Source organism: Ovis aries, chromosome 3 (assembly GCF_016772045.2).
Source record: "Ovis aries strain OAR_USU_Benz2616 breed Rambouillet chromosome 3, ARS-UI_Ramb_v3.0, whole genome shotgun sequence".
Taxonomy (NCBI): Eukaryota; Metazoa; Chordata; class Mammalia; order Artiodactyla; family Bovidae; genus Ovis; species Ovis aries.
In genome coordinates, this window is record NC_056056.1 from 188987550 (window position 1) to 189014556 (window position 27007).

Sequence of the window (27007 nt, forward strand, 5' to 3'; positions counted from 1 at the left end):
CCAGTTGAATTTCTTCCACTTAAGAGAGAAACACGTTGAAGAGAGAAGAATTAATGCATTGTGAAAAGCTGAATTTAGTTGCCAGTAGAACCTCCAGATGTAGATAAGGAAATGTGAATGGAAAGAGAAGGAGAGATTCCGGAGAACCAGGTCAAGGATAGAGGAGACACATTTGACCGTGAGACCTGCCCAAGGGATTGTACAAGCAAGGGCTGGAAGAAGTTGCTGATGGGGAGTGGGGAGCCAAGAGTTGGAGAACTGAGGACAAAGCCTGAAGGGCTGGAGAAACAGGGACACCTAAAGCATGGGAGAGAGAAGGTGCAATGGAGTCACGTGTCACAGCAGGAAAGGGGGGCATGCAAAGGGGGTGTGTGCCATCAGGAGCTGAGTTCAGGTCTTTGTCTGTCACCTGTTAGCTGCATGATCTGCAGCCAGTGCATAAGCTTTTGGACCACAATGTCCTTACCATTGCAGTTGTGGTGTTAATGTAAATAGTTTAAATCTACAGTCCTTATATAATACTTTAAAAAGTACTCTTGCCTATTCAAATCATAGCCACTAAGATAAAAGATTTGGAGTTATCTATATTTCTTCTGTTCATGCAAGCAACTATATTGCAAAATATACTATTTTAAAAATGTCTTGTAATCTATACAAAATTGAAGACAAAAAAATTTTGGTATATGATAGAAGTTTATTGATGGTAAGTGATAAAAATGATTTTTGCAATAAATTATGTGGGAACAATTGATGTCAATATGGAAAAATTAAGATCTTAACCTTTCACCTGGCACAAAATTCAATTCAAATTGGAGTATAGATCTAAATGTGAAAGGCAAAATTTTCAACTTTAGAAAGAGTGTATTTGAAAATGTCTTTCTGAACCAAAGTTGGAAAGAATTTCTAACAAAAATGCAAAAACACAAGACTAGTGGAAAACACTGATAAACGTGGCTACATTAAAATTAAACAGCTCTTTTTGTTAAAGAAAAGTGTGTAGAAGAGGAGTAATAAACAAGGAGACTTTGCAACATATATAACTGACAAAGGACTAGAAATTAGTATATATAAGGAACTCCTTTTTGTCAATAGCGAAAGAAATAATCTAATTGAAAAAAATCAGGTAAACAAAGTCTTTCTAAAAGAGGAAGTCCAAACAACCAACTAGTATATGACTCTCTGTCAACCTTTATTAGCAATCAACAGTAGAAAACAGGAATTTTTGAATTGTGTGTTTGATAGACTATCTTTTGCCCACTGTCTTCTGAATAAAGCTCTTGGAATTTAAATATAATTCATTCTGTCTTATCAAGCGTAATTTTTTGAGCACCTTCTGTATACCTAGGACTTTTCTAGCTCTTTTTACTGGGCCTATCTAAGTGAAGGATTTTCCTTTCCAATTCTTAGGTTATTTATTAATCCGTGTTTTCTTTAGATGCCATGAATATTCTTACTGACACTGGGACCCTCAGCTTTTGAAGCAATTTTAAATTTATAGAGTTTGTGACTGTATTGTTCTATTGAAAATACTGTATATTTATTCTTTATCTCTGGAAGAGGCAACATTTTTGTTATTTTCATGGGAAATATTGGCAGATTTTTGCCTTAGAAAATATTATACAATGTTAGTTTTTCCATGTTCAACATCATTGATAAAATGCATTTTAAGTGGCATTTTAATGTGTTGATAACTTTCTCTTTTACTAGAAAAAGGAACAATAAAATTTTTCTTATCCTTTTTATTATTAGGGTAATACATTAAGAAAAATCCTCCTGAATCGATACTTTAAAGGTGATTATGGAGTCTCTATAAATGGACACCTCTCTGGAACCTACTGCAAAACTGCACAAGGAGGAGGCAAGATATCATTTTTCCCTTTATTTTCAAATTCTAATGACATCTCTGTGTGCCAGTGTTATTCTAGTGTTTTACTTAAAAATAGCACAAATATGAAAAGATTCATTTAAAAAGTACCATCATCAGCCATAGCAAAAAGAAAATCCTGCCATTTGTGTCATCTAGGGTGGACCTCAAGGGCATTATGCTAAGTGAAATAGTCAGTTATATATGTAATCTAAAAATTCCAAACTCAGAGAAACAGAGATCAGATTTGTGGTTGCCACATGCAGAGAGTGGGGAGTAGAGAAATTAAGTGAAAGTGGTCAAAAGGAACAAACTTTCAGTTAAATACAGAAATTTTGGGACTGTAATATACAACATGAAGGAATGATGCTAAAGCTGAAGCTCCAGTACTTTGGCCACCTCATGCGAAGAGTTGACTCATTAAAAGACTCTGATGCTGGGAGGGATTGGGGGCAGGAGGAGAAGGGGACGACCGAGGATGAGATGGATGGATGGCATCACGGACTCAATGGATGTGAGTCTGAGTGAACTCCGGGAGATGGTGATGGATAGGCAGGCCTGGTGTGCTGCGATTCATGGGATCGTAAAGAGTCGGACACAACTGAGCCACTGGACTGAACTGAACTGAATATACAACATGATGACCATTGGTAACAATACTGTATTGCATATTTGAAAGTTGCTAAGAAAATAGGTCCTAAAAGTTCTCATCACAAGGAATACAAATTAACTTTATGAGATGATGAATTTAATCTTATTGTAGTCATCATTTTGCAGTATATACACATATCAAATTATTAATGTTGTATACCTTAAACTTATACAATGTTATATATCAATTATACCTCAATAAAACTAGAAAAATAAGTATAAAGCCCATTAAAAACCTTTGTATGATTTTGGGTTCATGAAACAAATTTGAGCTTTAGAATTAATTTTGCCTTTTAACAAAGGTTTACTCATTGATTTTTCCTAATCACAGGAAGCTTTTCTGGGCAAGATTCAGATAAGATGGGGATATCCATGTCAGATATTCAGTGTCTCCTGGATAAAGAAGGTGCATCTGAACTTGTCATCGATGTCATAGTGAATACCAAAAATGACAGAATTTTTTCCGAAGGCATCTTACTTGGCATTGCCTTGCTGGAAGGAGGAAACACACAAACTCAGGTACCTGCTTACTGTCATTGTCGTTGGTTACATTTGGTTATTTTGTATTTCTTACTTCTTTGTCTTGGAAACCCAAGTAATGATTTTTCTTTAAGTTTCTCATGACTATCTCAAAAAGAAAAAAAAAACCCACAACAACTTTGTATCACATTATCCTTATAAATTTTTTGGTTTGCTGTAGTAACTACATTGTTGTTGTTTAGTCACAAAGTCATGTTAGACTCTTTTGCAACCATGGACTGTAGCCTGCCAGCCTCCTCTGTCCATGGGATTTGTCAGGCAAGAATACTGGCATGAGTTGCCTTTTTCTTCTCCAGGGGATCTTCCTGATCGAGAGACTGAACCCAAGTCTCTTGCATTGGCAGACAGGTTCTTTACCACTGAACCACCTGGGAGGCAGAACTTTGCAAATTACTCAGTGAAGCAGAACATTCCAGAAATTCTCATTTGCTTAGGGAAATTTTAGGCTGACTAAGCAGATTAGGACATTTTGACTTATCCAAGAATTATATGTAAAAAAAGGAATTAAGTGCATTTATTAAATGAGGTTATATATATATATATATATAAATTCCTCATACAGTACTTGACGTTGAAACAAGTTCTGATAACATTCACCATGCATCTCAGTTACTTTTTTAGAAACTGAGAACTCTTCTGTTCCCTGTTCCCCAAATCTGCCGGTGCTTGTTACCCTGCTGCCTCTGAGTAGCTGAAGCTTTCCCTGTTGTGGGCAGATCAGAACCATTCCTTCTTTTTTTGTTCTGTTTACTCATTCACCTCAGGAGGGGTGACTTGAGAGTCATCGTTCATCTACTCAGTGCTCCAGTCCAGTGAGCAGTGCGCTCACCTGCACGTAGGATCATACCATTTCCCGAAGGCACACACGTGACTTAGAAACTCCTGCCAAGTTGCCCCTGAACTTCCCCATACCTAAAGGCAGAGCTCACTGTGTGATCCTGAGAGCTGGGACATGTTCCCAGGGAACAGCCTTCCTCCTCCCAGCCCTGCCACTCACTAACAAGGTATTTCCAGGTTTCAAACAACTAATTGGAAATTCCAGAATCTGTTTTCCCTATTCATGGCAAGTAGACATCACATCTTATTAAGCACGAAAAAAAAATCATGTTGCTTCTAAAGACACCTTTCCAAAACACGTATTATTCTCCTGCTTAAAGTCAGTCACTTTCCCCTAAAAAGGCAAGTGCTCCTTCATGATCTAGTCTCTTCAAGTTTTCTAACTTTCTGTTCTTACTCCATCTCTCCCCGCCTCCATCCTTTCTCTTGTTCACCAGATGTACTAAGCTCTTTATAGCTCCTCGGCTGTGCTATGCCATTTCTCATGTCACTTTCTCCTCTCTGAGGACTCAACTCATGAACTTCTCTTGGAAGCCTTTTCTTACCCCACATCCCACTGGGCAGAATTGTCCACTAGTGACTCTACGCTTCTGCCATATCCTGCAGATATCTGCAGTAGCATTTCTGCATGTGTGTGTGTGCACCTCTTCATGAGTACAGCAGGCTCTGTCTAGTGAATTATGAATCCTTAGAGGTTGAGACCACATGTTTTCCATCTTCACATCCCTTTGTTTCTGGCACCATGTCTGGCCCAGCCTAGGGATTCAGTAAATAATTGGAAGTGAACATCCCTATGAATGAGTGGTCCATTTCTATTTACAAAGTCTTCACTATTTCGCTGTGGCCTTTGGGACCACTTCTCTATCTGAGCTCCCATAACATTTGCTTCTTGGATGCTCACTTGGCATTTTTCCTGTGCTGCTTTGCTTCGTTGTTATCTGTATAATATTCTGCTTCTCCAGTTAAATGTCATCTTCTTTAAAGTAGGGGGATCATGTCTTGTTCGTCATATCTACAGCTTTATAGCCATTTGACAAATACTTGATGAAATAGAATTCAATGATTTTTGTTTATGAAAATCTTTTAAAAGGGTTATGACAGTCTTGTTTACCAGCCTTACACTATCCAGATTTCTCACTTATCTACATCATTGTGTAACCCAGATGTCAACTGTGTGCTCCTGGCCCTAAGATGTCTAATTGAGGTCAGCTGGAATGCTTACCCTCCCCAAGACTTCTGTCAAAATCCAGGGGGATTTATATTCTAATTGTCTCATTGACCACTGTTGTCTTGCTTACTTAGTTCAGGGATTGTCTTGACACTCAGCTTCTGTAGTCCTGAATTAGGGATCTGATGTCCTTTCTTAAGTTTTACCCTCCTAGCTACATAAATCAATTTATATGTTTAAATGTACTTAATTAAAAATTGGTTGAGGGGAGGATAAAGAAGATGGTTAAATTACAATTTCAAATTGTACACTAATAATAGCAACAATGAGAATGCTACTGCTAAGTCACTTCAGTCCTGTCCGACTCTGTGCGACCCCATAGATGGCAGCCCACCAGGCTCCACCGTCCCTGGGATTCTCCAGGCAAGAACACTGGAGTGGGTTGCCATTTCCTTCTCCAGTGCATGAAAGTGAAAAGTGAAAGTGAAGTCGCTCAGTCATGTCCAACTCTTAGCGACCCCATGGACTGCAGCCTACCAGGCTCCTCCATCCATGGGATTTTCCCAGCAAGAGTACTGGAGTGGGGTGCCATTGCCTTCTCCAACAATGTGAATAATGCCTTCTAAATACTAGGCCCTCTTCTTAGTGCTTTCTGTGTATTAGCTTGATTAATCCTCACAACAACCTGTGCAGGAACTTGAATCCTATCTCATCTTACCAAAGAAGAATCTGAGATACACGTAAGCTCATGTAGCTGGCTAGAAATCAAGCTAGGATTGGAGCCCATGTAGACAGGCTCCAGTGTCTGTGCTCTTAACTGCTATAAACATCTCCTTTCAGGACTGTCTTGGTGGTCCTCTGGCTAAGAATCCAACTTGCAATGCAGAGGTCATGGGTTCAATTTCTGGTGGTTGAACTAAGATCCAACATGCTGCAAAGCAGCTAAGCCTGCACGCCACAACAGAAGACCCCATATGATGCAGCTAATAAATAATAAATATTTAAAATGTCCTTCTAAAATATCCTTCTGTCTACTCACTCCTGGGAAATTTCACTGACTAATCACCCTGCATTACACCCTAGTATTACTTCATCTCTCTGAGTCCTCACTTCATTTCTCTTCTCTGCCCTCTCATTTCTAGTTGCTCTCCATCCTTCTTGGGGGAAAGTCCTTCCTCTATTACATGGAACTGTTTATCTATCACCTTGGCTGCTGAAAAAAAATGAGGAGTTTTCCTTTATACTCTGAAGCTTATGGAGGTGGTTTCCCTTTGTGAGGGATTAAATTGTTATGCTACCTCTTGAGATTATATATATATTATAAAAGCATACTATTTATCTTTATTAAAATCATACTGTTCAGGTTTGTTGTTGTTTTTGTTCAGTCACTCAGTTGTGTCTAATTCTTTGTGACCCCAGGGACTGCAGCATGCCAGGCTTCCCTGTCCTTTACCATCTCACAAAGCTTGCTCAAACTCATGAGTCAGTGAGTCTGTGCTCTTAACTGCTATAAACATCTCCTTTCAGGACTATCTTGGTGGTCCTCTGGTTAAGAATCCAACTTGCAATGCAGAGGTCATGGGTTCAATTTCTGGTGGTTGAACTAAGATCCTACATGCTGCAAAGCAACTAAAGCCTGCACACCACAACAGAAAACCCCATATGATGCAGCTAATAAATAATAAATATTTAAAATGTCCTTCTAAAATATCCTTCTGTCTACTCACTCCTGGAAAGTTTCAACTGATAGTTGAATGATACCATTCAACTATCTCATCCTCTGTTACCCGCTTCTCATCCTACCCTCAATCTTTCCCAGCATCAGGGTCTTTTCTAACGAGTCAGTTCTTCGCATAAGGTGGCCAAAGTATTGCAGCCTCAGCCTCACCATCAGTCCCTCCAGTGAATATTCAGGATTGATTTCCTTTCTAGTTTTTAAAAGTCCATGTAAATCATTTGTTATTTTGAGCTTAAAGGGTCATTTTATATAGTGATTTAGAGTCAGAGAATCTAGATTTAAATCCCATCTCTATTACTATTATATAATATTGGGAAAGTCGTTTACATTCACCAAATTTTATTTTGTTAATATATAAAATGAAATAAGCACGCTGTGTTCATCATACAGTTGTCCTGAAAGAATCAATGAGATAATACATGTCAAGGAACAACAAAAATTATAAAACTTTGTGTTAATAGAACTACAAAGTTCTATAACTTCCTCATTTAATATATAGGAATCCCTTTCTGCCTTCTAATGCCATTATATTAAAAATATTAGGGTTCAAGCATAAGTGTAATTTATGGGACCACAAAGGTCTCTGAAATCTGCCTTTATCCTCTGAATTAATAACCAGCTTGATGGTTTCACTGTGGTTGCTATGGTTACTGTGGCTTTTTGGCCTGCTTTCTTGAATTGTTGCTAGCCCTCTGCCTAGTGCTTCCTGCTTGTAGGTATGAAACCGACTTGTAAGACTTTATGAAAATGCTTTGAGAATGTGCATCACCCACAGCAGAAATTTAAAGACAGGTATCCATTTCCAGGCCTGATGTCATTAGACAGACTCTCACCTGCAAGTCCCAGGACCTGTGAGTCATGGTTTCAGGCACTCTTTCAGAAAGGGTATCTGCAGGAACCAAACTCCCCAAAATTGTCTACTCGGTTGGATTACAGTCAATTCTACTTGATCTGGAATTCATTATTTCTTCAGATGTTTTCTTCCCATTGTCGCTCATCAAGTTTATATAACTCTTCTCATATCAGGACAGTGACTGGAATTACTATCTTTATTAATTATTTTTACTGTATTTCTCTTGTGTTGTGTCTGTCCCGTGGTTTCAGTCTTAATAACTTAAAATTTCTTGTTCAGAGGACATCACGTTTCCTAACTCATACCTCTTCTGGATACTTCTCCAAGCAGACAATGCTTAGGGCAGATGATCTCAAGGTCCGTTATTTCCAGAGATGTGTTTTATCATACTTTGACTGTTGAATCCTTTCCATATCGTTATTGATTGTGAAGCAGAGTTCACATCTTGCATTTTATGGTGGGCTTGTCCTAGATCCTATGCAAACAATCTAGCTAATAAAATACCCCAGGGACTTAGTGCCTACTTATCAGTGGGTTCCTATGAGTGAGGCTGCCATGGTAACACAGTCTAAATTAAATATACAATAATTTAGGGAAAGAGAAAAATAACTTTGTAGGCTCACATTTACCAGGATGATCACAGAATTAGTGGCTGTTTTCCAGTCTAGATTACAGAGTCATGAAGGCAGGAATTGTAGCTATTTTTCCTGAGTGTTCTGTCACTTCGCAGCATGGGGCCTGGAACACAGTAGGACCTCAATACACAGTACTGCACAAAACATGACTTCATAATAATATAAAAATCAAAGAGCTCTTTGCATACCACTCTTACAGTGTTCTTATGAAATTTTAAAACAAATAATCACTAAAGGTGACTTCAATAACATAAAATTATGTTGAATTTTAGTGGAAAGTACTAAGCAAATATAAGCTATTATTAGGACACAGTAAGTAGTATAGGAGACTGATAAAGCTGTCAGTTTATGAAATAATCATGAGCAGCACATTAAATATGGGCTTTTATCCGTAATACTTGTGTTTATTTCAAACATCCTTGAGGGTCGATGTCTTAAAATACATTTTCTTGCAGTATTCCTTCTACCAGCAGTTACATGAACAAAAAAAATCAGAAAAATTCTTCAAAGTTCTCTACGACCGAATGAAGGCTGCTCAGAAAGAGATAAGATCAACAGTGACAGTTAACACCATCGACTTAGGTAACAAAAAAAGGGATGAAGACACAGAGCTGATGACATCTGGCCCACGGATGAGAGGTGAAGGACTAGCTGAGTATTTGGGAGAATGAGTAGGAGAAAAGCGGGTAACGCAATTTTTAGAGCTCGTTTATCGTTGTCATCTCACTTACCTTAGTCTAATTATGCCACTTGTGCCTCTGTGTATGGAACACTGTCCTTGAATTATTGTGGTCACGGTATTGACCTTCAGACAGCTTTGTGGGGTCAGCCTCAAACAGGGAATTATCAGTGCAAAGCAGCTAGTGACATGAAAATATTTGATTTCATCATGAAATTCATGGTAAAGAACAACTACCCATCCCTTCTGAATGCTCATGAAATGTAAACTGTAAGAACCAGAATTATAGCACTAAACTCTATGAAAGATTCTTGGAATTTGGAATAACAAAGTCATCAGGATAGTAAAAACAAATTGTATAAATATTTTGAACTTTGTACTATTTTCTCACTTTCTTGTATTTAGGAGCTCTTAATTTTATATATATCAGAAAGACAGGAGCCCTTCTAAAATGGGCTAAGCGTTAAGATATTTTAAAAAAAAAATCCCAGTGCATATTTAATTTTTTGGTTGCTCCTTCAGATTCTTTTGGGGAAAGTTGTTGCTCCTCTTGTCAGGTGATTTGAAATCCAGTTGTTAGAGAATTTGGGTAACTGTCTTTTTTAAATTAGCAAATGGAAATTAATTCATAAATATGAGTACTGCTTTATTTTCAGTAAGAGATTCATCATTACATTTAAAAGAGGGGATGAAAGGGCAGTTAACAGAAGCTTCTTCAGCCACATCCAAAGCATACTGTGTATACAGAAGAGAAATGGATCCAGAAATAGACATCATGTGTGCAGGACCTGAAGCAGGAAATGCCGAGGACAAGTCCACCGAGGAAGTAACAATGAGCCCTGCCATCGCCATCATGCAGCCGATTTTGAGGTTTCTGCAGTTACTCTGTGAGAATCACAACCGGGAGCTGCAGGTACTTGTTCTGTTTTGTGTGAGAGCTGAGCATCCAGCCTATGATGATAGTGATTAAATTCAGATAAAACTAACGTTTTGGAGAGATAATAAGAACAATAGTGCTCTTCTGAAATGGGAAGAAATTTTGGTATCTGGGTGAAGAAAAACGAGAAGAAAATTCCTTTATGCATTCCTACGGTATCATTCTTTGCATCCTCAACTCACATCTCTCCAGTCTCAGTGGGTATCCTCTAACCTTAGGACTCTGAGATTTGTTGAATAAGGTCAGTTTTGCCTCATCTGTACCTTTCTGGGTTTTGTAAGACTTGGAGGGCCTTCATCATTGCCAACTCAGTTCATATTTCTTGACTGAGGATACAGAGTATCTTTATATTTTATTATAAACAGAGTTAATATATGTCTATTAGAAACAGTGGAGAAGGCAATGGCACACCACTCTAGTACTCTTGCCTGGAAAATCCCATGGATGGAGGAGCCTGGTGGGCTGCAGTCCATGGGGTTGCTAAGAGTCGGATATGACTGAGCGACTTCACTTTCACTTTTCACTTTCATGCATTGAAGGAGGTGGCGACCCACTCCAGTGTTCTTGCCTGGAGAATCCCAGGGACGGGGGGCTGCCATCTATGGGGTCACACAGAGTTGGACACGATTGAAGCAACTTAGCAGCAGCATTATAAACAGAGTTAATATATGTTTTTATTATAGACAGATTAATATAGAAGAGGGTTTTCTTGCTTTTGAAGTTTAGTTGATTTACAATATTGTGTTAGTGTCAGGACTACAGCAAAATGATTCTGTTATATATATATATATATATATATATACACACACATACACATATCTTTTTAAATTATTTTCTATTAAAGATTATTACAAGATATTGAATAGTTTCCAGTGCTATACAGTAAATGCTTAACGTTTATCTATTTTATATGTGAAAGTGAAAGTGTTAGTTACCCAGTCATGTCCGACTCTTTGTTGCCGGGGTCCAACCCTGGTGGGTCCAGGGTAATTCAAAGCCAGGACGGAGTCGGCAATTAGGAAAGAATTATTTAATTAGAGATATAAAGAGAGATTAGGGAAGAATAGTGTAGTAGGAAAATTAGTGGAGAAAAGAGGCTGAATAACTTGGTTTACGTGGAAAACAAATAAAACCCCAAGACAAGGGGTTTACACCACCTACATAGGCCACAGGTGTCTTCCCGGTCTCCCGGAGGAGCAGAGACACAAAGTGCCTCCCCGTTCAGATCTCAGAAGCCCAGGCAAAAGTAGTAGGCCCGGAAAGCCTCCACGCTCCAGATGGGAATTCAGCCAGAAAAGAAGAGAACGAAAAAGGACGACCCGAGGGAAACCAGTCTTTCCAGGAACTGGTCTGTTTCTTTATTTTCCAGGGCCGCTTTTATACTTTAAGCCATACATAGAGATAAATGGAAAATACAGTCACGTGGGGTGAGCAGTCCTGACCCTTATTGAAACCACGCTTTCTTTCTGCATTCTTTCTGATATACAAAGTTCTCAGGTGATTTACATCATCTTCTGACCAAGAGGCCCGCTAACATTTTATGACCCTTTCTGATGATGATTAGTCGACCAGAAAACTTATTTTCTCCAAAAATGATATTTCTTAAGTCAGGCACCACCCTCTGAAGGCACCAGATAAAGTTGCATTCCTGCGGGGCAAAGGTGCAGTGGGCTATAATCAAGAAAAGAATTTACTTAGCCTAGAGTCTAACGTGATTAATATCAAGGTTAATACTTATTTCTCCTATATGCTAGTTATATCAATTAGTGTGTATAAGGGGCAAGGGATATGGAGGCTTAACAGCATATATTGGCTCAACAATGAAACCCTCCACCGGTATAAATTCTAACTCACTCACTAATACTATACTAATAATTTTCTAACTTCTCAAAAGAATCTGTATTTAGAAAGGTTATGGTATCTCGTGCCTCTCACGGTTGGGAGGCTGTGAACAATCACATGTGGCTAGACAAACCTATCAGGCAGGTTAGAGAGCCATCAGAGGAATTTTTGGACTGAAACACTCTTGTTACACCCAGGAGATTTATTAACTGGAGTTCTAAGTTAACTCCTTTTCAGAGAGAGGTAGTGGGGGATAGCCCCCCATAATGTCAGAAGTGTAGGTGAAAGCATAATGCAGTAAGGTAGGCAGACTCTGGTTTTGGGGGTAGATGCTCGAGAATGTCCAGGGGGACCCCTAAGGCCTGATCCCACCTTTGCGTATGTCAGGCCTCCTTCCTCATGACCTTTGCCATGGGCGGGATTCCCCACACTGGCTCCCGGCACTTTGTGACTCCTTGGACTGTTGCCCAGCAGGCTCATCTTCCATGGAATTCTCCAGGCAAGAGTGGGTACCCTGGAGAGGGTACCCACTCCCTTCTCCAGACCATCTTCCTGACCCAAGGATCATACCTGGGTCTTCCACACTGCAGGCAGATTCTTTACCATCTGAACCACCAGGGAAGACCTATTTTATATGTGGTAGTGTGTGTTTGTTAATCCTGTGTGTGTATGTGCTCAGTTGCCAACTTCTATCTGACTCTTTGTGGCCTGATGGACTGTAGCGCAGTATCCTCTGCCCATACAATTTTCCAAACAAGAATGCTGGAGTGGGGTGACATTTCCTCCTCCAGGGAATCTTCCTGACCCAAGGACTAAACCCATGTCTCTTGCGTCTCCTGCATTGGCAGGTGGATTCTTTACTGCTAGCGTTACCTGGGAAGCCCTGTAGTAGTTATCGTATCAAATTGCAAACATCTATTAGATCATAGAAAAGGCAGGGGAATTCCCAAAAAAACAACATCTACTTCTGCTTCTTGACTGCACTAAAGCCTTTGACTCTATGGATCACAGCAAACTGTGGAACATTGTTTAAAAGGTGGGAATATGAGACCATTTTACCTGCCTCCTGAGAAACCTTCACGCACATCAAGAAGCAACAGTTAGAACCTTACATGGAACAACAGATTGGTTCAGAATTGGGAAAGGAATATGTCAAGGCTGTATATTGTCACCCTCATTATTTAACTTACATGAGAGAACATCATGGGATATGCTGGGCTGGATGACTCACAAGCTGAAATCAAGATTGCCAAGAGAAATATCAGCTACCTCAGATATGCAAATGATATGCACACTAATGGCAGAAAGCAAAGAGGAACTAAAGAGTGTCTTGATGAGAGTGATAGAAGAGAGTGAAAAAGCTGGCTTAAAACTCAACATTCAAAAATTAAGATCATGGCATCTGGTCTCATCATTTCGTGGCAAATAGATGAGGGCAAAAAAGAAACAGTGACATACTTTATTTTCTTGGACTCCAAAATCACTGAACAGTGACTGCATCCATGAAATTAAAAGATGCTTTCTCCTTGGAAGAAAAGCTATGACAAACCTAAAAAGTATCTTAAAAAGCAGAGACATCCCTTTGCCAACAAAGGTCGATCTAGTCAAAGCTATGGTTTTTCCAGTAGTCATGTATGGATGTGAGAGTTGGACCATAAAGAAGGCTGAGTGCCAAAGAATTGATGCTTTTGCACTGTGGTGTTGGAGAACACTCTTGAGAACCCTTGGGCAGCAAGGAAATCAAAACAATCAATCCTAAAGAAAATCAACCCTGAATACTCATGGGAAGAACTGGTGCTGAAATGCTAGTTCTTTGACCACCTGATGGGAAGAGCCAACTCGTTGGAAAAGACCCCAATGCTGGGAAAGATTGAAGGCTGGAGAAAGGGATGACAGAGGATGAGATGGTTGGATGGCATTACCAACTCAATGAATATGAGTTTGAGCAAGCTCTGGAAGATGGTGAAGGCAGTGAAGCCTGTTGCGCTGTAGTCCATGGTGTCTCAAAGAGTTGGACATGACCTAGTGACTGAATAACAACAGTTACTAGATTAATTATTACTAAGTTAATTACTAAGTTGTTTAGTTCAGTCACTCAGCTGTGTCTGACTCTTTGCGACCCCATGAATCGCAGCACACCAGGCCTCCCTGTCCATCACCAACTCCCGGAGTTCACTCAGACTCACGTCCATCGAGTCAGTGATGCCATCCAGATATTTCATCTTCTGCCGTCCCCTTCTCTCCTGCCCCCAATCCCTCCAGCATCAGAGTCTTTTCCAATGAGTCAACTCTTGGCATGAGGTGGCCAAAGTGCTGGAGTTTCAGCTTTAGCATCATTCCCTCCAAAGAAATCCCAGGGCTGATCTCCTTTAGAATGGACTGGTTGGATCTCCTTGCAGTCCAAGGGACTCTCAAGAATCCTCTCCAACACCACAGTTCAAAAGCATCAATTCTTCGGCGCTCGGCCTTCTTCACAGTCCAATTATCACATTCATACGTGACCACAGGAAAAACCATAGCCTTGACTAGATGGACCTTAGTCGGCAAAGTAATGTCTCTGCTTTTCAATATGCTATCTAGGTTGGACATAACTTTTCTTCCAAGGAGTAAGTGTCTTTTAGTTGCATGGCTGCAATCACCATCTGCAGTGATTTTGGAGCCCAAAAATATAAAGTCTGACACTATTTCCACTGTTTCCCCATCTATTTCCCATGAAGTGATGGGACTGGATGCCAGGATCTTAGTTTTCTGAATGTTGAGCTTTAAGCCAACTTTTCGCTCTCCTCTTTCACTTTCATCAAGAAGCTTTTAGCTCCTCTTCACTTTCTGCCATAAGGGTGGTGTCATCTGCATATCTGACGTTATTGATATTTTTCCCAACAATCTTGATTCCAGCTTGTGTTTCTTCCAGCCCAGCATTTCTCATGATGTACTCTGCATAGAAGTTAAATAAGCAGGGTGACAATATACAGCCTTGACGGTCTCCTTTTCCTATTTGGAACCAGTCTATTGTTCCATGTCCAGTTCTAACTGTTGCTTCCTGACCTGCATACAGATTTCTCAAGAGGCAGGTCAGGTGGTCTGGTATGCCCATCTCTTTCAGAATTTTCCACAGTTGATTGTGATCTACACAGTCAAAGGCTTTGGCATAGTCAATAAAGCAGAAATAGATGTTTTCTGGAACTCTCTTGCTTTTTCCATGATCCAGCGGATGTTGGCATTTTGATCTCTGGTTCCTCTGCCTTTTTTCAAACTAGCTTGAACATCAGGAAGTTCACGGTTCACGAATTGCTGAAGCCTGGCTTGGAGAATTTTGAGTATTACTTTACTAGCGTGTGAGATGAGTGCAATTGTGTGGTAGTTTGAGCATACTTTGGCATTGCCTTTCTTTGGAATTGGAATGAAAACTGACCTTTTCCAGTCCTGTGGCCACTGCTGAGTTTTCCAAATTTGCTGGCATATTGAGTGTAGCACTTTCACAGCATCATCTTTCAGGATTTGAACTAGCTCAACTGGAATTCCATCACCTCCACTAGCTTTGTTCATAGTGATGCTTTCTAAGGCCCACTTGGCTTCGCATTCCAGGATGTCTGGCTCTAGATGAGTGATCACACCATCATGATTATCTGGGTCGTGAAGATCTTTTTTGTACAGTTCTTCTGTGTATTCTTGCCACCTCTTCTTAATATCTTCTGCTTCTGTTAGGTCCAGACCACTTCTATCCTTTATTGAGCCCATCTTTGCATGAAATGTTCCCTTGGTATCTCTAATTTTCTTGAAGAGATCTCTAGTCTTTCCCATTCTGTTGTTTTCCTCTATTTCTTTGCATTGATCGCTGAAGAAGGCTTTTTTATCTCTTCTTGCTATTCTTTGGAACTCTGCATTCAGATGCTTATATCTTTCCTTTTCTCCTTTGCTTTTCACTTCTCTTCTTTTCACAGCTATTTGTAAGGCCTCCCCAGACAGCCATTTTGCTTTTTTGCCTTTTTTTTCCATGGGGATGGTTTTGATCCCTGTCTCCTGTACAATGTCATGAACCTCATTCCATAGTTCATCAGGCACTCTATCTATCAGATCTAGGCCCTTAAATCTATTTCCCACTTCCACTGTATAATCATAAGGGATTTGATTTAGGTCATACCTGAATGGTCTAGCGGTTTTCCCTACTTTCTTCAATTTGAGTCTGAATTTGGTAATAAGGAGTTCATGATCTGAGCCACAGTCAGCTCCTGGTCTTATTTTTATTGATTGTATAGAGCTTCTCCATCTTTGGCTGCAAAGAATATAATCAATCTGATTTTGGTGTTGACCATCTGGTGATGTCCATGTGTAGAGTGTTCTCTTGTGTTGTTGTAAGAGGATGTTTGCTATGACCAGTACATTTTCTTGGCAAAACTCTATTAGTCTTTGCCCTGCTTCATTGCGCATTCCAAGGCCAAATTTGCCTGTTACTCCAGGTGTTTCTTGACTTCCTACTTTTGCATTCCAGTCCCCTATAATGAAAAGGACATCTTTTTTGGGTGTTAGTTCTAAAAGGTCTAAGTTATTACTAAGTTGTGTTTATGTCAGTACATATTGAAGTAGTTCCTTCTTTTTCTTTAAGTAGTTATGTATTTATTTGGCTGCATTGAGTCTTAGTTGCCCACTCAGGATCTTCACTCTATCATAGGAGATCTTTTAGTTGTGGTGGGCAGGCTCTGGAGCATACAGGCTATGCGGGCTTCATTACTCCACTGCATGTGGGATCTAACTTCCCTGACTGGGGATCAAACCTGCATCTCTTGCACTGTAGGGAAGATTCCCAATGATTGAATCACCAGGAAAGCCCCCTGAAGTACCTCATTCTTATAGCTTCTAAGTATTCCAGTGTTTGGGTATACAATTTTTTATTAAATCAGTCACATTGTGATTGGTATGGTGTGATTTTCAGTTGGGGCTGTTACAAGCAGTGTGCTCTGGATCTCTTTGTAGTTGTCTGTTACTCAAAATATTGACAGGTCCTCCAAGTTACCCTTCATATTGGGTGAATCATTTGAAGCTGCACTATGTATAAGGAATTGCTTAGTTGAGTGTTCAATTGCTTCTTTCCCTGATTAACTTCTTCTGGTTTCCTTTTTCTTTTCTCCTTACCTGCTACTTAATTATTTTTGCCCTTTGTATATAGTTTTAAGATAATGACATTGAGAAAGATTTTTTGAACTATATTGATAAATATAGATGCTTGAAAAATAGCTCTCTCTTTTCTTAATCCCAAGAGAAATGTAATAAATGTGAATACTTCCTTATAAAGAGCAGGGATGATTTGGGAGAATGGCATTGAAACACGTAGCTGCTGCTGCTGCCAAGTCGCTTCAGTCGTGTCCGACTCTGTGCGACCCCACAGACGGCAGCTCACCAGGCTCCCTCGTCCCTGGGATTCTCCAGGCAAGAACACTGGAGTGGGTTGCCATTTCCTTCTCCAATGCATGAAAGTGAAAAGTGAAAGTGAAGTCACTCAGTTGTGTCCGACTCTTAGCCACCCCATGAACTAATATAAGAGATGAATCGCCAGTCTAGGTTTGATGCAGGAAACAGGATGCTTGGGGCTGGTGCAGTGGGATGACCCAGAGAGATGGTACGGGGAGGGAGGTGGGAGGGGGTTCAGGATTGGGAACACATGTACACCCGTGGCAGATTCATGTTGATGTATGGCAAAACCAATACAATATTGTAAAGTAAAAAAATAAATAAATAAATAAAATAAAATCTAAAAAAACAAATAAAAAATAAAGAGCAAGTCTGTTCCACATTGCCATGGGGTTCCTCTTGAGTTGATAAAACACCCTTAGAAAGAAAATTGAAAACATTTAGCATAGTGATTTTTTTTAATGGGTATATTTTGTTGTTGTTGTTTAGCACTTCCTGAGGAATCAAAACAACAAAACAAATTACAACCTTGTCTGTGAGACCCTTCAGTTTTTGGATTGCATTTGTGGAAGTACAACAGGGGGCCTGGGACTCTTGGGTCTCTACATCAACGAGAAGAATGTAGTGCTGGTCAACCAGACTCTGGAGAGCTTGACTGAGTATTGCCAAGGTCCATGCCATGAAAATCAGGTAACTGAAAGCAGTCCTTCACGAAAATTATTCCGACCAGTTAGCCAAAGGATCAACTTGGTGAAAGAGCCAAGCTTTGTGTGCATTTGAAAGATTTTTCTTTTACTTTGCCAGATATTTTTACTTTCCTAACAATGCATACAAAGACTGAATTATAGACTAGCAAATACTATGCCATATTTTAATTTAATTTCACTGTAAAAGGAAATTCCCATGAAAATATCCGAGGTAAAAGTCAGAGTACAATATATTTTTTCGTCATTGATCAGTTTTCACCTTTAGTCATTCTCTCCAGGATTTGTGGCATCGGCTCCCTTTGGTTTCTTCAGCTCCACTGCAGTGGGTTGTGTATATTACCATCTTTATATTGACAGTAAATGTAGCAAATAGGTTATATTGTTCCCATTTTGCTGATAGCTAGATTGTGACTCAGAAATTAAGTGATGTCCAGGGTCCCAGAGTAATGGAATCTCTTTAAGTTGTAGGGTCATTCTTAAAACTCAGGACTTGTGGTTGAGTCTAAACAGAGTGTGCTTTCGACTGTATAACATTTTCCAGGGCAAAGTTTCGACTCCCTCTTTCAGAGTGTTTGTCTCTGATTCCATTTTCTTGGATATCACAGACACAGAGAGGAAGTAAGAGATGAAATACTTGGGTTGGTAAAGGGCGGGGGGCAGCCTGGAGTTTATTGACTCCACATCCGCACAGATGTTATAGAGCTACCATCACAAGCATGGATCCACCATGGAAGGAAGAATTTTCAAATCACACACATTCTGGTTATAAATTTTAAAGAAACCACTGAGACCAAATGTCAGTGCTTGATACAGGAAAGAAATGTTGAAAAGTAATTGCTTTTCTATTGCAAATTATATGACATATATGTACAAAGTACACACACATACATGTACATACATAGGTATGTAGAACAAAAACATGACAGTTATTGGCATAAATAATTTGTTACGGGGATCTTTATCCCCTGTAATGTGCATGTGACATGGTGAAAGAGTTTGTGGATTTTGCTCTGTATTATATTTCACTCTTCCAGGGAAATAATATAAGAAAATCTATTGATTTTAAGTTAAGGAAATATATGCAGATTCAAAGATTTCATTTTGTTGTTGGTTAAAATCAAGTAAATCTATAATAGAAAGCATGTATTCTCCACTCTGGGTTTTTTAAGAAAATGAAACTGAGTTTTGAAAGTTACTAAATCAAGTTAGCTAAAAACAGAAATTAATAATAATATAGCATAAATCCCATATACCCTAAAAATAAGTTTACTATGAACCCCGTGCTCTGGAAATATGTGGAAGGAAGGAAAATTGCTAGCAAATTTCAGAAATGATCTGCAAATTGATTTCCTCTAAGTTTAGCAACCACTGTCATGATCAGAAGAACCTCAGGAAATGTAGATGAATGGAAGATACCTCTCCTTGGTGTCAGGGTAATAAAGATTTCCTTGTGAAGAGAGAAATGAAGCCCATCCTGAAAAATAACAATCCTTTCAGAATTACCTTGATTTTACTCTTTCTCATTTATTTTACCTGGGTTTCAATTTTTCAAATCCCTTTGATTCTGGGTGCTGCATGGTAAGATGTAGTTCCACAAATTCCAACCCATGAGTTTCCGATTTTCAAGTTGTATAGAATGAATTAAATTCAGAGTCCTAGCATGGTAGGCCCTAACCTTCAAAATACTGACATTTATCTCTCAGGGTACTTTATAAACTTTTCCCAAATCAGATTCCTCTATAAATTGCTTAAGTTTAAGGAATCTGCTAACCTTTTCCCTCAACCAGCATAATTGACACGATGTCTGAAATATCAGGAGTGACTGTATTCCCAGCACAGTCAACAGCATAGATTGTTACTCATTTAGCATTAAATAGCAGAGAAATGAAGATGCCACATCATTACAGATAAAGTTGACTTACAAACCTTGGGCATAAGGTTTTTATAAATAGGAATATTCTCTTAAAATTGATCAGATCTTAAAATTCTAAATTTAAAGAATTTCTCTAACGAAGGACATATAAAAATTTATAGACCGAGTGTTTTACTTAACCATTGTTTTTTGAAATTCTACAAAAATGGTTCACCTGAAAAGATACCTGTTTCATACAATATCTTTCCCCGTGTTCTTCATACGAGTCATTTAATTAACACTAATCAAATAATAGACTATGTAAAAGAATATGTAAAGTTAAATCTTTGACTTATATTAGACTTAATCTCAAAGTTAAATCTTAATTGTATTTTAAAGGTTAAAAGGCTAAGGTGATTCTGTTATTTTATGTCATGGCCTCTAGTGCTCTTATGTTGTAAATAGACTGTTATTTTTAAAATATTTTGTTTTCTAGACGTGTATTGCTACTCATGAATCTAATGGAATTGATATCATCATTGCTTTGATTCTAAATGACATAAACCCTCTTGGTAAATATCGAATGGACCTGGTGCTCCAGCTAAAGGTAAAATAAACCCACTGGGGAGAAGGGGAAAGTGACATTCTCTATATAAAACTCACTTTCAGAGTTAACTCTAAATGTTCAAGTAGGTCTTCTGAAAAGCAAGGTCCTATCATATTTTCAAGTAATGAATTGACAGAAAGGGAAAGTAAAAGCATGAGCACTGACTTCCTGAGAAAGTGTCGAATAAGACTTGAGAATACCTTACTGTAAGTGTTTTTAAGCAGCCACTTTGTTTTACTGCTTTTCTTTTCTAGTTTTCATTATATAGAGGAACATAAGATGCTGAACATTCACTTGCCATATGTTTTTAACTCATCTTGACTATAGAATTCTATCTCACAAGTCACAATTAATGAAACTACGGTAGAAGAGGGCTCTGTTTTCGTTTTATGTCTATTTTCTAAAAGTTGTTTTCCTTTATATTAGAATTTTAATTTTTTCCCTAATATAGTAAGGCATTTTCAAGCTCCCTTTGAGAAGTTTTTGTTTAGTTGCTAAGTCGTGTCCTGCTCTTTTGCAGCCCCATGTTCTCTGTCCATGGGATTTTCCAGACAAGAATACTGGAATGGGTTGCCATTTCTTTCTCCCTGGGGTCTTCCTGACCCAGGGTCCGAACCAGTATCTCCTGCATTGCAGGCAGATTCTTTACTACTGAGCCACCAGGGAAGCCCCCTTTGAGAAGTTGCTTTAGCTTAAATCATGTGTGTACTTCATAGCAGTTCCATTTATCAGAAGTCAGGAGCACAATGGCGTTTTGAAAAAAATTTCTTCAACTTTTTGTTCAAATGGAAATAAATAAGTGAATATACACAAGAAACTATATAGTTCCAAATAAAAAGACATTATATTCAATTGAGATGAATTATTAAAGACTGCATGTGTTAGGTGTTAGAACTAAAAACATTGCTTATTTAAAATTTTTCCATAAACATAGGGTCGATCCAATATCATAGAGGATAAAGTTTACCTTTTATAGGTAAATTGATGGCCGAGAAGGATAGAAATGGTATTTTTATAGTTGTTTCTAAATATAGATTTAGATTACATAATGGAATGCATATATGTCCTACCTATGTGGAGATTATGCTGATGGCTCTTAATAAGCAAACAGAGTTATGTTTGTGTGTTTTCACTATTTTTATTTGCAATAGGTATCAGCTTTGGATCTTTCTCTTCATAAATGAGAAAGAAGGTGATTCTCAGGTAGATTGCACTTGTGTCGTTTTCCTCATTAACTTCATTCTTCAGTTAGCAAAGTCAGCCTGGCCTATATGATAGCTTAATTGCAGTTACTAGACAAAAAATTATTTCATCTTGAATTCATCTTTAACCATATTTCAGAAAGAAACAGCATTTTGAAGCCTTAGATTTTGGGGTTTTTTTAATCTTTCATTTATCTAAAGATTTACACCTTTAAATCTCATGTTTAATAGATACAACTTAACTGGGAGAAATACTGAAGGATTCATCAACTTAAAACAAAGTGTAGGGGACTTCCCTGGCACTCTAGTGGTTAAGACTTCACCTTCCAATGCAGGGGTTGTGGGTTGAATCGCTAGTTGGGGAGCTAAGATCCCACATGTCATGGCCAAAAAAAAAAACCATAAAACAGAAGCCATATTGTGACAAATGCAGTAAGGACTTTAAAAATGGCCCACATCAAAAAAAATCTAAAAAATAAACTAAAACAAAGTATAGACATATAGATTATTTACAAATTCAAACCTATGGGGAGGAACCCTAAATGATAAGGTATGACTTACTTGTATGAAGATATTCTTAGCTACTCAAATGAAAATCTGTTTTGAAAAAAGGGTCATTTAAAATTTCATTTATGTTACCTTTTCAAAATATGACAGTTGGATAGGTCAAGGTATATGTAAAATAGAAAATGAATGAATTTGAATTGAAATATTTATAATATTTTACTAAGAGATGAGTGTATGTTTCTAAATAATGCATGAGGCTTTGTACATAATGGCCAGTATGAGAACAATGTTTGTAAGACAGAATGATATAGTATACTGGCAAATTTTAGAAGGTGTATGTAGGATGCTTTTAATTGTAAATTCCCTGGAACATTATAGAGATGTCATATGAAAAAAATGTTAAGGTTTTATTATATATCGTTTACTCTTAAAATTAATTACTTAAACAAGTATAATTTTAAGTATATTTAACTGTACTCATTTACTATACAATTTCATGAATTTTTTCATATATATATATATATATATCTTGTCCCTTTTAATTTACATTTCATAACTGACCTGGACTATAAATTGCTGAATTTGTAAAATAAGTAGGTTTTTTTGTTGTTATTGTTACTGTTGTTGTTGGGTGTGTTTTTTTTTGTTTTTTTGTTTTTTTTTTTTTGGTCTAAGGACTCTAACTTCTTTTGGAAGAGAATCCTTTATTAACACAGAAAAATTAGATTTCTTAGCATATATAATCTCTTGAACTTTCAAAGTGATTTAGATTTCAGTAGGTCATTTACAAGATTTCTGTTCCCCCAAGATAGTATGAAAAAGATTGGTTAGGAAAAACACCATATTGCCAATATTCTGAAATTGGATGTATTTTTAAGCTAGTTTGTATTGGGGCTGCTTGCTGAATGAAGTTCATTAGAGAGAGTACTGTTAGTGTTGCCCGGGTTTTAGCTTTTGATTATATTGGGTCAGTTCAGATTGCTCTAAAGATGTAAGGTCTTCACTAACTCTAGAACCTTACTTTTTAAAAGATATGTTGTTTGTGTGGGATGCTGGATTATAAAAAGGGAATTTTAGGATTTGTGCAAATCTGTAGAAATTAAAAATGGAGCATCATTCCAAACGTTGAGGATATTTTGCTTTGTGCTATAAGACTTTCTGTAACTGTGTGGTACCCATTTTGTGTAATAAATTGGCTGAATCAGAAACATTTAAGATTTCTTCTATAGGTAAACATGTTTGAGAGAATATATTTTTAAAACCAAATTAGGAAGCACCAAAGACAACATGAACTGTTTTTATTTTCTATTAAACAAAAAATAGAAAATATTCTACAACCCAACTTGTTAAAATGTTGCATACATATATTACCATGTAGGGAGTCTAAACTGTTATCAATAAATTTATATTTTGTTTCTAACTCATGAATTTAGAATTTTGTAAATTAATTCTCACTAATTATTGATCAAATTTATTTAAGATTTTGATTTGCTATGAGTTGATGTTTCATGTTAAAAACAATTATGCTAAATTCTAATGAACTATATGCCATTTTTTGTAAGATATGTCATTGATACTGGTTCACCTTACTGTCTTGTTAGATTGTCTTCATATAAAGGCCTACTTAGGAAATAGTGAAGGAAGATATGATTATATTTTAATGTATCATATATAAAGTCAATTTTGTGTTTTAAATGCCTTTATAGCAATATTTAAAATTTCCTTTGTAACATATTTTGAATGATTCATTGCTTTTATCTTTGTGTTGACAATAAAATAAAACATTCTCTTTTAAAACGTTAATAAGCTAACTGAAAAGTAGTTTACAATTGTGCTTGATTTAAAAAATAGTCCTGATAATCTCAATTGAAACATATGCAGGGGATCCTTAATCCATGAAATAGACTTTTCATGTGCATCAACTCAATGTGTATCTTTAGAACAATGCCTCCAAGCTTTTGCTGGCCATCATGGAAAGCAGGCATGACAGCGAGAATGCAGAAAGGATTCTTTTCAACATGAGACCCAGAGAACTGGTAAGAGCACTTTTGAAAGTCATGTCAATAATGTGTAACCTAAAAGGGACAGTGGGTAGTATACATGTCAGGGGAAAAGTCTAAGGCTTTCCCTGCTCTGCCCAGACATTGATGGCACATCACGACTTGCCATTACTGATACCTCAGAAGGCTTATGAATGCAAAGGCCTGTGTGATTTGGGTCCTTATGACTTCATTGGTTTGTCCACTCTAAATACTTTTCTTAACTGGCTTGTTACACTTGACTGAACTGTCTGCAACTTATTTTTGCCCTCAAAAAACATTTGCTTTAGTTTGTGTATTAGGATACATGTGAGGAAGATAAATAAAAATGTTTGCACCCCTCAAAAATTATATTTACACCTCTTTCTGAAAATAAAAGCAGAATAAATATCCTTTGCAGTTCTCCTCATGTTCAACTGAGGACAGTGTTCAGTCTGGACAAAATTGCATGGAGACCTGATGGGAAATCCCCAGAGATCATTAGTGTTGTCTTCCTATTGGAGAGGTTATATTTTCCTCCTCACTGTGACATGGGAATTATGAAGAAATATCAGCATGCTTTAACAGCACTGAGTTTCAAAAGCATTGAGAACATTCTCAAACTGTATAGCCAGTCCCCTAATAACTAAGTCCTGGTTGTTTGAGTACCCCTGTTGGTGCTATGGGCAACTCTATGAAGACACTTTTAATGTGTAAGCAGGATAAGTTCATTGATGTGAAAGAGCATTTGCTAAATATTAGAACAAACTGTGGGCCCAGGAGGTACACGGAAGGGATAGGGAAGCAATGTGTAATGTTCACAGGAAACATGGAAGGTTGGGAGAAGAGCAGAGAGGCAGGGAGGGTAGAGAAATATGACGTATGAAGGACCTCTTTTGCTCTCTTTAATAGTAAGGAACAGAGTGGAAGAATGTAGATAAAGAGGAAGATAAGGTGCAGTTTGATTTAACATATATTTAATGACAGCATAGTATCTGCAAGGCAGTGGGCTAGGAAGAGCAAGACACTTCCTCATCCTCATATATGCTGGCCTCTTGCTGACCCTTCCACTGGATGGTAAGCTCCCTGTGGGCAGAAACTCTGTCATATCCACCATTGGGTCCTCAGGCAGAGGATGGTGTCTGTCCAGCACCATGTGTTCTTGTTATTAGTGGACCCTTGATAAATAATGGATGCTTATCAGGGTTCCAAAGTCTCCTAACTCATGGGAACTTAAGCACTGTCAACTTTCAAAATCAAAGCCAAAATTTCCAAGGAAAACAGAGAATTTTGTAGGAAAATAATTCCATAATCATTTAAATGAAGATGGTTTCCAATGCCATTTTCATTTAGAATTCTTGCATATTTTTCAAGTCTTAGGAGGCATTCCAGTTTTTTATTAGACCCCATAAATGAGGCAAATGCACGTTGTTTGTGGCATTTCAAGTCTTGATGTTCCTATTGGTTTTTTGATAGGTGGATGTGATGAAGAATGCCTATAACCAAGGATTGGAATGCGATCATGGGGATGATGAGGGCGGAGATGATGCTGTTTCCCCAAAGGATGTTGGACACAATATCTATATCCTGGCCCATCAGGTATCACATTTTTTTTTATCTTTGTATTGTTTTGCTAATCTTATCAGTCTCATCTTATGTCATTCATGGCTTGCTGTCAATACTTTCAAGATCTGGTCCTTCCATTTATTCAGTGCTTGTGTCCCTTGCTCTGAGTCAAGAGAAGAAAAAGCTCCCAGAGTGCCCCTAGGGCTGTGGTCAGAGCTGTTCCCCAAGAAAACAGTACTTGGTACCAAAAACTGGGCCAGCAAGGAGGAGAGAATCCCATGTCAGAGCCTGAGGAATAGGTATCCATGGCAACAGATGGAAGTCTGGAAGCAGAGAGGACAGAGGCTCCTGAGAAGACAGAGGGTGTAAAGGAAGGGATGCATTCAGGTCTAAACAGACTTCTGGCCTCTTTGAATTATAGGCTAGCGTATTTCCTGCAGAACCTGTAAAGTGACAGCCTCTAACTGTTTTTACCGGACTTCTAAAAAATATGAAGCTAAATTCACATTCTTTCAAAGGAAAACCATTTCTATTTTGTGTTAGTATGAAAACAGGTGCTTGGTTAGTGTTATTTGACACATTTAGTTCTTTTAACCTGAAGATCCACTTTAAACTTGCATCTTCTAATGCAGAGTTGTTTTAGAAGTTAAAAAATTGAGATGTACGTATGTCCATTTGACTATCTGTATCAGTTCGGTTCAGTTGTTCAGTCATGTTCAACTGTCTGCAACTCCATGGACTGCAGCATGCCAGGCTTCCCTGTCCATCACCAGCTCCTGGAGCTTGCTCAAACTCATGTCCATCGAGTTGGTGATGCCATCCAACCATCTCATCCTCTGTCATCCCCTTCTCCTCCTGCCTTCAATCTTTCCCAGCATCAGGGTCTTTTCCAAGGAGTCAGTTCTTCACATCATATAGTGATTATCTATATAGCTCTCACTTTTTTACAGAATCAAGTCTAAATTTCTAGACTGTCTTGCTAGTCATTTTCCCCCATTGACAATCTCTACCTTTTCCTGCTTCCCTGTATATCTTATCAGGTAATTGAACAAACGTTGGTAGATATAAATAAGACTCTGAATAGATTAACTTTCTATTTTTAATATTTTTCCAGTTTTATTGAGATGTAATAGACATATAGCACTGTGTAAGTTTAAGGTATTAAAAATTTCCTCTTTAGATGATTCTTACCCATCTCTCTCCTCATACATAACTGCCTAAGGTATGTAACCTTGAGTATAATTTTTATAAAAAATTCAAAAAGGAGTCAAATTCTAAAAGATATTAATACAAGAAGCTGCAATAATTTTATAGTATAGTTTGCACCATTGAGAAGATTTTTAGGTCTGTCACAGTATGTTCTCAGCCACGTCCAACTCTTGGAACCCTGAGGACTGT

General features: G+C 38.0%; 1 protein-coding gene across 2 annotated transcripts in view; it reads left to right on the forward strand.

Annotated features, from left to right (window-relative positions):
• ITPR2 (inositol 1,4,5-trisphosphate receptor type 2) overlaps positions 1-27007 on the forward strand; it is a 604865-nt gene that overhangs the window by 402271 nt on the left and 175587 nt on the right. For both annotated transcript variants that reach the window (XM_004006770.5, XM_060413298.1), the window contains exons 38-45: positions 1750-1858; positions 2847-3034; positions 8742-8925; positions 9622-9878; positions 17640-17840; positions 20206-20316; positions 23966-24061; positions 25520-25642. In XM_004006770.5, the coding sequence (XP_004006819.2) occupies positions 1750-1858; positions 2847-3034; positions 8742-8925; positions 9622-9878; positions 17640-17840; positions 20206-20316; positions 23966-24061; positions 25520-25642 (1269 nt within the window). The remainder of the gene's footprint in view (positions 1-1749; positions 1859-2846; positions 3035-8741; positions 8926-9621; positions 9879-17639; positions 17841-20205; positions 20317-23965; positions 24062-25519; positions 25643-27007) is intronic.